Raw genomic sequence first — 12,141 nt, forward strand, 5'->3', positions numbered from 1 at the left:
GCTTCCCACCTCTTATTCCTGCCTCCCTGTGTTCCCTCCTGGCTGTGGGTGAGGACTGGCACTCTGTCAGAGTACAGTGCATGTTGGGGATGCATACAAGCACAGGATGGGGTTAAGGTATGAAGGCAGCCTCTTGTATATCTAAGATACACAGCTTGGCTGCAATTCTGTGCAGGTGCATCAAAGCTTTCATTCTCCCCCAGATGTAAATCTAAGACTTGGAGATTAGGGGTCAATTAAAAGGCAGTTGTAAATTTACTATGATCAAATGTGATGCCAATTTTTGGAGTTTCATGAGTAATGACAGATAATGAGAAACTGGTATCAAAGTGGCAGAAACCCAGAGGACCATGGTGGATTTGACATGACCCACGTCATGAAGTATTAGAAAATTCACCTCTTCCTTCTGTCACTCTAGGCAGGATGCTCTGACTAGGTTCATCCATCTGGAAGGACAGGTGAGGCTTTTGAGGTGCAAAGCAAAGGAAGGGAATGGAGATTACCTCTCTGCAATGACAAGCTCCCTGGCTCTTGAGATGTGAAGTCACTGGTACAAACAAGCAGTTTTTCTCCCTGCTTCAAAGGGGGAATATCCACAGGTTCAACAAAGCTGCTAGGAAACTGCCCTACAAGGAGAACGAGTTGTCAGCAATGTCTTGCCTGAGACCCACCACCATCTCTACCCTCCTTCCAGATTTTGGGATCTATTCATTTCTTGCTAAAGGAAAATACCCAGTTACCCTGCGTGCCTCAATAGCCTGGTGGAAGAAGAACGAGTTTGCGAGTCAGGAATTCCTGGGGTATTAAGTACTTCAGAGCCAACAGAGAACAAAAAGCTTTGAGCTCTTGGCTCACTCCAGGCAACCACAGGCTGTGAGCATTACTGGGACTGTGCCATCAGCACGGAGCTTCCAGGAACAAACATACTAGGTTTTCTCTGCCCTTACTGCCTCCTTCTCAACTCAGACCTATGGTGAGGATTAAGAGATCCAGTAGTGCTGGATCACGAGACCAGTGTCTTCTGACTGGGCATAGTTACCTGGTGCTCCTTTCTCCATAGGGCTTGGCCCCTGTGCAGTCTCAGCACAGAATTCAGGCTACCTACTCAGGATGGCCACACCTGTGAGTCACAGGCTCTGTCACAGCTTCCCATGCTGGGACCCCAGGGACCTTCCCCACTTTGTCCTTCTGTGTACCTGTTTCACCATGCCACATTGGTTGGCCACCACATGATACCCATCAGATACTAATTTCAGTCCTAGAGCACGTGACATGGCAGAGCCCTCTGCAAAGGCCACTAAAAATGTCTTATATAATTGGAGGCAAGGGGATATGATGAAGTATGGGCTAGTACCACATCTAGCATTGCCTCTGGGTGACCAAATATTTTCTAATAAAACCTGGAAACACTATATTCTAGACACCCAGAGCTTTGTACTGTGTTTAGGCAATTTGGCATTTGCTATACTCTGCTGCTTCGTTGACAGTTTTGACCAGCTCTCTTTTTCCTTATCTTAGTTTCCTGCTCTGTAGATGGAAACAACATAATGCTGTAAGAAAGGAATTACAGTAATTATTCCACAGAGTAATGAGTACTAGGCTGCAACACCTCCACAGCTTCTATTCTAAAGCACTTTTTCAATTCCCTATAACTTTAACTTAGAAAGCTGGGCAGAAAACTCCAACAGCTGTTCCAAGGGAAAGCAGGAATGCAATTGGGTTTTGAGCTAAAGGTCATTAAAAACATTCAGTTTGACTTCAGCATGTTTATATTTGAGCTACGACACACATCTGTTTGTTATTCCTTAACAGCCTCATCTTCTATTGAACAACCTCACCAGTTATGCTGGGAGACAAAACTCTGTTGAAAACTGCACGCATAATCCTTGCCCAGTGACTTCAGCAGCAGCAACAGGATCAGGCACATGCTCATTCAATGTCATTTATCAGTCACATGGAGCACAGGAGGGAAGCGCTCCTGTCCACCTTTGCTTCAGACAGTGGCTGTCAGGAGAAACCAGGCTGCTACTACAATAGCAGCCCCATCTCTACAGCCAGGGATGTAATCAGTCCCACCCTCACGCTGAAGACAGAGGCAGGCTTATGCTTTGAAGTGGCCTGGCTTTCATCTCCCCAAGAGCTCACACATTTTCTTAACATCAGGATTAAGATGAGAAAGAGCTGCCTAACTAAAGGCCATGAGACTCTTAGTGTTTCATTAAGAGCATTCTTCTGCTTCAGAAGTTTCTCACAGCCTACTAAAAGTTTAAGAGACTTGCACACCATTTCAGGCACCTAGATATTGACGACAATTTGTGCAGGAAGATGCTTTGAAGCAGAAGGGAGGAAGTGGGGCTGAGTCAGAGGGCTTGGGGGGGGACACATGGATGCTGTTGTTCTATCTCCACTGAAAAGGTCACTTGGACTGGTTTCCAGAGTGGATGCATTTCCACTCTCAGTGCATCTGTTTCCTTTCTCCCCTTCCATTGCCACAGCAGGTCAGCACACAAATTAGCCAGGAAATGGGCAGTCTCTCCACAGAGAATGGGACAACCAGTATTGTGAAGCTCCTATCTTGAGAACTGACTCTCCACTAACCTCTCTCAAAAAACATCACACAATCTGTCTGAATAGTTGACACAAAGCTGGCAGGAGATCAGTGGCAACTTGATCTCGGTGACAAAGTCCCATGAAAGATTCAGTAGATCAAACCAGGTCCTTCCCCACGAAGGGAAGATGTGCTCATGGAGTGGACATCTAGCTGGCACTTCTATGGACCCAGGTGCAGGCATTTCCAGCTCTTACCTGTGACACCTTCCTTCTTGCCGAAGAGCCAGAACTCATCCACCACAGCCAACACCTCGATAACATCTCCCACAAAGAGGGGCAGCTCTTCAGAGACGCTGGGACAGAAATCAAAGACAGCCCGCACCACGGAGCCAGCCTCCATTGCGCAGCGTCTGAAGGCAGGTCAGTGCCTAAGGCTGAAACAGCGAGAAGTTTGTCAGCACCCAGAAACACCTGAAATTATCACACACAGGCTCAGGAAATAAAACCCTTCCTGAGCACAGAGGCAGATGTGGGGAGACTCTGTCCTGAGCTCCCTGCAAACCCCTCGCCATGTGCTGCAGGAGCCAAGGGGCTGCAGCAGTGCAGCCCCCATGGTCTAACCTGTCCTGTCCTGCCCCTCTGGCTATCTCTGTAGGATCATGTGTTTATGTTGCAAGAGGCGGGGGACAAGCAGCAAGAAATTTGGAAGTGAATTCCAGTCAGGAAGGAAGCAAGAGGAGGGGAGGAAGCTCAGCATTTCCCTGACATGTGGGGCAGGGCTCAGACCTGACAGGGTCTGGTGGGCAGCCAGCACTACCCACCACTTGCACGTCCCACCACACATTCTCTGACACGATGGACACAGGAATCCCCCTCCCCATGCACCACTCAGGGCAACAGGAACCAGCACCACAGCTCTGGCCCAGCAAGGGAAGAGGCACAAAGTCCACTCAGGCAAGCTCATGCCACCATCCTCATTCTCAGACCTGACTGGAAATATCCTTTCTGCCTTCTAGGTATCTGGCTCAGATATCCCCTGGGATGAACCATAGTTCTTGGCAGAAGTCAGAGTGAGATGAGGGTGCAGACCCCATCGAAGGCTCTGGGAGCCAAGGCTGAAATTCCTCCTGGCAGAAGACAAGCAAAGACCTCCTCGTCAAGGGCTATGTCCCGGATTCCCCCTTCCTCTGGAAGTGGCTGTTGAGGACATTCTCCTGTATAATTTCTGCTTTTCAGCCTTACTGTCAAGGAAATACAGTGCACCAAGGCAGCAGCAGTCCTGCAGCTTAAGCTTCTCCTTTGCCTTCTCCCAAATTCCTCAGGATGGGAACAAGAAGATTCATCCATCCAAAGCAACCAGAAACTTTAAGATTATTCCTCACCTTCTCCTGAGACCAGGGAATTTGCTTTCACTTCCCGACCCACTGCAACTACAGGCACAGAACAGCACTGCCAACACCTCTCCGCGCTGCTTTCAGAGCCCTGCACTCTGCAGTGCTGGGACATCGGCGTCCTCCCCACCAGCCCCTCGGCACAGGCTGCTTTCCTCCCACATCACAGTAGAGCCCCTGCTCTGTCCGTTTGGACACGACTTCCCTGCCATGGGAGCCGTTCTCCTCCCTTGGCAGAGCGGCTCCAAGCGCAGTGAGCAGCCCCGCTCCAAGCGCCGCCCAGCCGGTGACACCCATCCCATCTCAGCACGGAATGTCAAACCCCCTGCCCAGAGAAGGGCAGAAAGAGCACGGTGACAACACAACAAAACACAAACACACGGCTCTCCCAAGGGCACCCTTTCTCCGTACAGCCGCACACAGCCCACCTGAGCCCCGCAGAGTCAGGAAGAGGGGAAGCTAACACGGGGAGGAGAAATAAGTCCCTGCTAACGAGGTGCAGCCAACTTCCAGTGAGAGTGCCAGTGGGGGATGCAGCCAGGGAAAGGCTTTCTGCTGACGGGACCATTCTGTTTATCCAGTCCGACTCACCTCCTGGGAACAAAGCGGGTTTGTACTCAGCAGGAACAGCTTCCTCATCACGTCTCTCCCCGCCCCCAGCCATTCCTCTGCTGCACCCAGCACGCTGTGCCCCTGGCCACCCTCACCTCTGCCATCCTGTCTGTCCGTCACTCCTATTGCTCTCCACTGCCTTCCCCATAGCACGTGGGCTCCTTGGGACACAGGCTGTCCCTTTGTCACCAGCTTTGTGCTGGCTGTACAAACAAAGAGCCCAATATCCAGCAGCAGACAGCACTCTGCCACCAAAAAGAGATGAATGGACTGGAGTGAATCAGGAGCACAAAGAGCTGCAGTTCAGGATAGCAGAAACCTACTGAGGCAGAAGGAGTAACAGTATTAAAAACATGACCATGTGGAGCAACGAAAAAGACGGAAGAGCCATCAATTAGCTTGAAAATACTAAAGACAAGGATCCTTGTGCTGTTTGACGTGGGGTGGCTGGGGCATGCTGCTGCATGTTCTCATGGGAAAGGAGCAGCAGCAGCAGGCACAGTAGCAGCAGCCCCTTGCAGGCACCCAGGCTGCCCTCCAGGCCCCAGACAGGCTGCCAGCTGAGAGATCAGGCTCCTAGGAATCCTTGCCATACTCTGAATAATCCACAAACTCCACAGCAGGAGTGGACAAATAGGGAAAAACATACTGCAGACATTAATTGCAGCCTTGGGGTAGTTTCCCCAGGAGCACATGATGGTACAGTGAGATTTCTTGTGTGTCTTCTGTCAAAAGTGTAATGTAAGAATGGGCAGAGGTATGCAAGGATTACAGTATGTGTGCTGCAGACCCAAACCCTTGCTTTGCTATAGCAAAAGATCAGTGGGGCTGAGAATACAGCCCTGCCAGTGATCCCACCCATGAGAACAGGAGTTTCACTTCCTTTAATACACCTGCAGCTCTGGGGACTCATCATTAAAATGTGCAAGATTTTCCAGTGAGATGAAGATACAGAGGGACAGGCAGGACTGCAATAGTTTCAACATGTATATATTAATTACAGTTAAAATAAATCACTAACCTATTCATGTCCAAAGCATTCCCCGAGAGGCAGCTCGTAAGAAAGCATGAAGCAACTTCTGAAACTGCCAAAAAAAGAATCCCAACAGGCTCATGTTCCCTCAGCAGTACCAAGAAGAGCAAGATCACTCCCTGACTCCATTGGAGTATAGACAGCATGCCCCTATACTTGCAAGCAGTGAATCAGTCTTGTGGAGTTTGCTTGCTCCATGACATGAATTGAACATAAAATATTATGTTTTCCAGGACCTTGGCCTTGTCTTACTCCCTGCAGTGCTGCCTGCCAACATTTTCTACAAACCCCCACCTACAGAAAGAAACCTCCCAGCAATATTCCAGACTGGAAACTTACAGAGTCCAACTCTTCAGGCTTAATAGTGTACCCGAGCTTCTCCCATATCCACCCTAGATCTGGTGGAAACAAACATTCAGCAACAGCTCATGCAGAAGCTCCAGTAGGAAAAGCAGATTGCCAGGAGAGCAGGGCTCCGCCTGTGATCCCCTGTGAGTCACAGCTCCTGACAGCTGGCCAAGCACTGCTCACCTCAAGGATGGGTGATCCTTGCCTGCCAGAGGGAAGGAGGGAGAGCTGTGCCACAACTGAGCAAACTCTGGGATTTCAGGCTGGCGGAGGTCAGGACTGCGGATCGCAGGACTCCTGCCCCCGCCCAGCAGCAGACCCGCATCCAAAGAGAGCCTCACTGTGCAAGTATGAAGCTGTGGCGCAGCAGGAACTTGCCCTGCTGAGAACACACAGGCTCTGTCTCACTGCCTGATCCCGCACAAACCAGGTAACGTGTTCCTGGTGCCAAGCTCTGGGCCTGACACAACAGCATTGTGCAGCAAGGCAGAGAGCGGATTCCCAGGGCATTAATCACTCCCCCAGTCTGCATGCATGCACGCTCAGCACACACTAACATTACCTTCATGGAAGACTGCTTATCCCATTTTGCTATTAGCTCTGGAGCGTGTCTGGTCCAGCGTGGGCTGATGGAAGGAGGGACCAGAACAAAATGATAGCTATTAACTCTGTTACAATATTGTTTTGAGATCTTCAGCACAGACTGGGTCAAGTCACAGCAGCCAAGAAAAGACATTTACACACAGACTCTGACAACTTCTATCCCTTCTCTTTTTGCATCTGAAATTGCGCAGGGTAAGAAATCACAAATAACTTACCAGCATCAAATGTAATTGTCAAGCACTTGCTAGAAGTACCACCACTTAGATGGAGGTAGGACTATTAAAGATGCTGAAGCAAGGATTTTAAGCACTTAAGAGATAAGGCAGCAATGTGAAGAGGCCATTTAGGCTGATTACATGAAGTATGAACAGCCCCAGTAAAAAGGGAGACCCAAAGGGTTTGAGGGCAGCTAATCCACTATCCCAAAACACTGCTCAGATCATCAGATAAAAAACAGTAATGGATGGATGCCACAAATTAAGCAGCAAGGAAACCAAACTTAACAGGTGCTTTTGCTACTCGCTTCTCCACTAAATAATACATTTCAGCTTCTCAGTCAAGAAGCAGCACTCTTAGAACTGACTATGGACGGTATGACTGCACTGTAACTGAAAAACGAACATTTCACCAAACAGACCAAAATATGCCATGTGGGCTTCCACAGGCACACAGGATTTGCACAAGAGGGACAAGTAGATTCATGTCCAGTGGATGTCTCAATCTCTATAAAATCTTAGAACCTGCATGAGCAGCAGACCAGAAATGGTCATACTCCCAGAAATATACAAAAGACAAGCTTGTCACAAAATTATTAGAGAAATTAATATTAAAAATATTAAACAAGTGCTGTCAGTAATCTTTTTAAAAATTGAAAAACACCCTGCATTTCACCTAGGTCTTTTCATACCTCCTTCCACTCATTACAGCTCAATGTCTGTTCACTGAAAACACAATCCACCCCCAGTGACAGAGATACCCCTCAGCTCAGTGCACCCTCCAGTTGCTGGGACTGGCTTTGACAAGAGATCTGCTACAGCCCTTGCTGTGCTCTAGGCTGCAGGATCAGTACCCAGCACACAGTGGGAGGAACCAGCAGTTATGCTTGGCTTCTTACACCATTGTGTCAACGCATTGTGTCAAACACAAGCTTACTAACTGTATCCTAAGACATTTCTACCTTTTCCCTCTGTTCCTCCCTGTGTTCTCCAAATCTGGACAGTCCTCCTTCCCTCCTCCATGCCCCAGTGCATCTGCACAGCCCTCACTCACACTTCAGCATTGGACATTACCTGCACACCAGCACGCCCTGACTGTTCCCACCAGCCTTCAGAGCTGTGGCCACCCACATTCCCTCTCCCTGCTCAGAGCAGAACATGCTGCTCTGTAAAGCTCCCCGAGGTCCCTGCTCGCCTGCACATTCCTGGGTGGAATAAACAATACCCCGTTGAGCCAGGCTGCCTAGGCCCCAGCTGGAGATAGTGCCAATGCAGGGACCGCAGCTCCAGCGAATGCTGAGCTGATCCTATGAATCCCAACAGAATGGACAATGCAGCAAGCAGGGCAAACGCCCAACTAAAGAGAGGAGCCTTCTCCCACCAGGGAAATGCTGATCACTGCAGCTTCTTGTTAGGACATGCTGCTTGTCTCAGCAGATCCCAAAGAGTCCCCCAGCTGAGCTTCACACAGTGGGAAACATGAGAGCTCTTCTGCATTCCACCTCCTAACGCCACATGGCTCCCAGAAGGAAGAGGAATCTTCTCACTCTGAAATCAAATAGTTTCTTTTGCTTTGTCTGTGACCTGATATATCAAAAATCATTGATATGAATACATTTTTTGTTAGATCACTGACCCCTCAAGAGCCAGGACTATCAAGTAAAGGGTTGCTTAAGCAAGTTCTGGCCTTCCACCACACCTGTGTGGCACAGGAGCTCTGCCTTGCACCAAGTAACAAGTAATTCAAACCACTACTTCTCTCCAGCTGGGCTCTGGCTGTCAGTGCTCTCACCTGCTCTGTTGCAGGACCTGGCTGAGGGCAGGCTGGTGGTGTTTGTGTGGGTTAAGAGTGGCATGACAAGGAAGCAAGAGGAGCTCATGCTGAGCCAGACGGCAAGCAAACAAAAGTCATCTGGAAACTAGAGCACAGCATCAATTTTTAATGCAAAGCAGAACACCTTGCCACAACATCTGAGCAAGGTGACTGTGATGGATATTTAATCTCTGGCAGTGGGGTCCCAAGCATGCAAAGGCCAGAACACCAGCTTGGGAGACAGGAGTTTCTCAGATTCTGTATACTGTTGCAGCACACACCTTATGGACTGTGTTACAAAGTCCTGTCTTCTTCCACTACAATGTGCATGCCTGTGTCTCTTCCCAGTTTTGCAGACAGGCTAAAATGATCCAACTTAGAATAAGGAACAGACAAAACCCCAAGAGCAGAATCACCACTGCTGAATTACTACCTGTGGCTAGGCTACAGGTGGTAAGTAGCACACAATTACAAAATTAGTCATTACGCCTTGAGTACATATCCAGAACAAGTTGAACTGGGGCTACAAGGACATTCCGTAACACTCTAGCACTTGATTTTGCACCCTCAACAATATTCTACAAGTTAACTTTAGGACAGAAGCCCATTATGATGCTTTAATTGCTGGGTGGGAAGTCCAGAAATCTGGAAATTACTTTTGTTTGACTTGGAAACTCTGTTCTTTGCTTGCCACCATTCTTGTTCTGTACTGTTATCTCCAAAGAACCTCAGTCCCCAGCAGGGTCTTTGTTGCTACCTGGACCTCTTTCTTTCAGAGTCCCTAGGTGTTCCTGAGAAGGAAGCAATAAATTTTATCTCTCAACAGAATGGTTCTAAAAATAAGACAAAGTAAAAGCTGTGTTGTTCAGAAGTGGGGTTGAGCAATGTGATTAGAAATATACTTTTTCTGGTGGTTGAGGGGAAATTATCAGTTAAGGCAGTGAAGTGCTAAGGTAAGCACAATTCAGGCTGTCCCACCTAAGCTCACATCACCTCTGTCACAAAGTCCATCTGAAGTCACCCAGGGACACCTCAACTGCACTCAGAACCCCAAGAGGTCACACAGCCATGGTTCCCATGACAGCTGTCAGAGGTGGTGCCCTGTAAAGCTCTGAGAATCACTGCTTTGCTCTGCCCCTACTGCTCAGCTCCTCCCATCCCAACAGTCCTTTAAAACTGTTGTATGCACGTACTAGTTTTTAACGTCACTGCTAATTCTAGGCAGAGCAGCTGGAGAGAGAACTGAAACCTTTGGCCCTGACAGAACAGGGGATCTCACGAACAGAAAGCAGAGGCCAGCTCAGAGCCGTGGGCACTCTCAGCGCTATGGAGGCCTCACACACAAGGAGGACGCATTTAGACACTGCCCAGCACGACTCACAGCCACAGTGAGTCAAGATGAGGGGGATGATGGTGACGTCTTGTAGCATGGTAGAGGCTGTATTTGGCAAAGCATCTGCAAAACTGCAAATTCTGTATCTATGAACTCTTCCAGACGAAGAGATAAAATCTCACTGAAAGCAAAGGAGAGAATGGCAGAGGCAAGGGGAAAGAAAGCCTTTTCAGAAGAAACTGAAAGTTATGGAATCATGTCAAACCTCAATGCAGACATTAACGCTTATGGACACAACTAGAGGCTTCCTAGGTACTACGACAAGGAGAACAATATATGAAAGGCCAGAAGTGGAGAGAGAATTTCAAAGAGCAGGAACAGAAGCAGAGATGTTTGAACCCAAAGGCCAAACTGCATCAAAGACCGGATCAGCTGAGGTACCACCTAGGATCAGCGAAAGGGACACCACAATAGCAGCAGCTGCCTCTCAGAGTATATTGAGGGTCACCCAAGCCTTCATCCCCTTGCAGGGCCACTGGAGGAGACACTTCCCGTTCATCTCTGATAAGTATAAGGCAGTGGGGCCAGACCGCCAGTGTTGCAAGAGGGATTTGTGTTTGCAAGAGTGAAAACAAACAGGGAATTCTTTTAAGTTTCTCTTCTCAGTCTGCCTTCAACCGAGTGAATGCCTTGGAGGAGCACCCGGGAAAGGCACTGCTGCAGCCTTGAACTTCAGCTCTCTGTGTAGAATCACTTGTGCCACCCTCACGGGTGCAACAACTCCAGACTCACAGTGCCAAACCACTGTGGGAAGACCACATAATTTCTAAAGGGCCAGGTGCTTTCCAGCAACAAGCTGCCCAGGCAATGCCAGCTACTATCAGCTGCCTGCCTGCCTGGTGGTGACCACCCGGATTAGCACTGCCCGAACAGACACGGCTTAAGAGACCACAATCCCAGCGTGCCATGTGGGGAGCTCCCGCTGTACCACACAGCTGCTCCACGCTGCCCAGGTGCCCCAAGTGCTCCCAGGGCAGCGTGGGTGCTGTGGGACGGGGCACAGCAGGGCTGGAGGGCCACAGGCTGCCCTGGCGCGGCTGCCACGACGGGAGCGCACCCACCCGAGCTCTCAGCACCCCGGCCTGGGGCACCCACCGCCGGCCAGCGGGGCCCAGGGCAGCCCCCGGCCCAGGGCAGCCCCCGTGCCCGCGGCGAGCGGGGCCCGGTGCGGGAGGCGCCGGCGGGGCGGGGGCCGGGCCGCGCCGGGGCCCGGCGGAGGCGCAGGCCGGGGCCCCGCGGGGCGGGGGGAGCCGGGCGGGGGGAGGCCGGCGGGGCCGCGGCCAAGCCGGACAGCGGCGGGCGGGGAGCGCCCGGCTCCCCCCGGCCGCTCCGGCGGGTCCCTACCTTCTCCCGGCCCGCTCCGGGCGCCGCGGCCGCTCCGGCCCTGGGGGTCCCGCTCCCGCCTCCGCCCGCCCGCTGCCTCCCAGCCCCGCCCGGGCCCCGGCCGGCCCGGCCCCCAGCGCCCGCCCCGCCGCCCGGCCGCCTCCGCCCGGCCCGGCCCGGCCCGGCGTGGTGCCGCTGGGAAGGCGGAGCTGCCCCGCGGGGCTGGCCCGCAGCCTGGGGAGCCCGGGGAGACGTGGGGACTTCGCCCCGTGCAGCACCGCGCGGGCCCAGGCTGCGAGGCTTTTCCCCCGGCGGCCCACGGGGACAGCCCGCCGCGGGACACGGTGCCCAGCCGGGTGCCCGAGCCGGGTCGGGGGGTGCAGCCACCCCGCAGCCTCCGGGCCGGACACGGCACTCGTGCGCCCCGCACCGGGCCGGGCTGCTGGCAGGGCACCCGGGAGCCCGGCGCGGAGCACGGCAGGCGGCTGCCCGTGCCAACCCTCTCCTGCTTCCCCACAGAGCGCTGCCGCCTCGCACACACTGCCGGGGCTCCCCTTCCCCGCTGCCGCCTTGTGGGAATCTCGCTGCCTTGTCGGCTTTTGGCTTTGGCAGCAGCTGACGAGTGGGTCTACACTGCCCATCTGGTGCAGTCTCAGCTTTGCCGCTAGCACCCTCGTTGGCTGCTTAGATACATTGTAAGATCATGCCAAAGCATAAAGATGGAGAAAAACAAATAGCTCCCGAGAAGAAATCCATGACAGAGGGCCAGTTTGTGCATCACAGAGGATCTGGCGTACCAAGTATAGTAGGTCCCGCGCTAGATTTCCTGGCAGGCTAAAAAAAGCTTCCATGCCTCAAGG

The 12,141-nt window shown here is 51.7% G+C and overlaps 1 protein-coding gene across 16 annotated transcripts in view; it reads right to left on the reverse strand.

Moving 5' to 3' along the window:
• Positions 1-11,383, reverse strand: part of DNMBP (dynamin binding protein) — a 33,768-nt gene extending 22,385 nt beyond the window's left edge. For 2 of the 16 annotated variants that reach the window (XM_086900719.1, XM_086900718.1), the window contains exons 1-3: positions 11,303-11,372; positions 2,806-2,984; positions 504-626 (exon numbers count right to left, since the gene is read on the reverse strand). In XM_086900719.1, the coding sequence (XP_086756845.1) occupies positions 504-626; positions 2,806-2,950 (268 nt within the window). In that variant the 5' untranslated portion in view covers positions 2,951-2,984; positions 11,303-11,372. The other 14 variants (XM_086900720.1, XM_023929705.2, XM_086900732.1 and 11 more) reach the window with 13 other exon arrangements.
• Between the last annotated feature and the right edge of the window lie 758 nt (positions 11,384-12,141).

The sequence above is a fragment of the Cyanistes caeruleus genome, chromosome 8 (assembly GCF_971803275.1).
Source record: "Cyanistes caeruleus chromosome 8, bCyaCae1.hap1.1, whole genome shotgun sequence".
In the NCBI taxonomy this organism is placed as follows: domain Eukaryota; kingdom Metazoa; phylum Chordata; class Aves; order Passeriformes; family Paridae; genus Cyanistes; species Cyanistes caeruleus.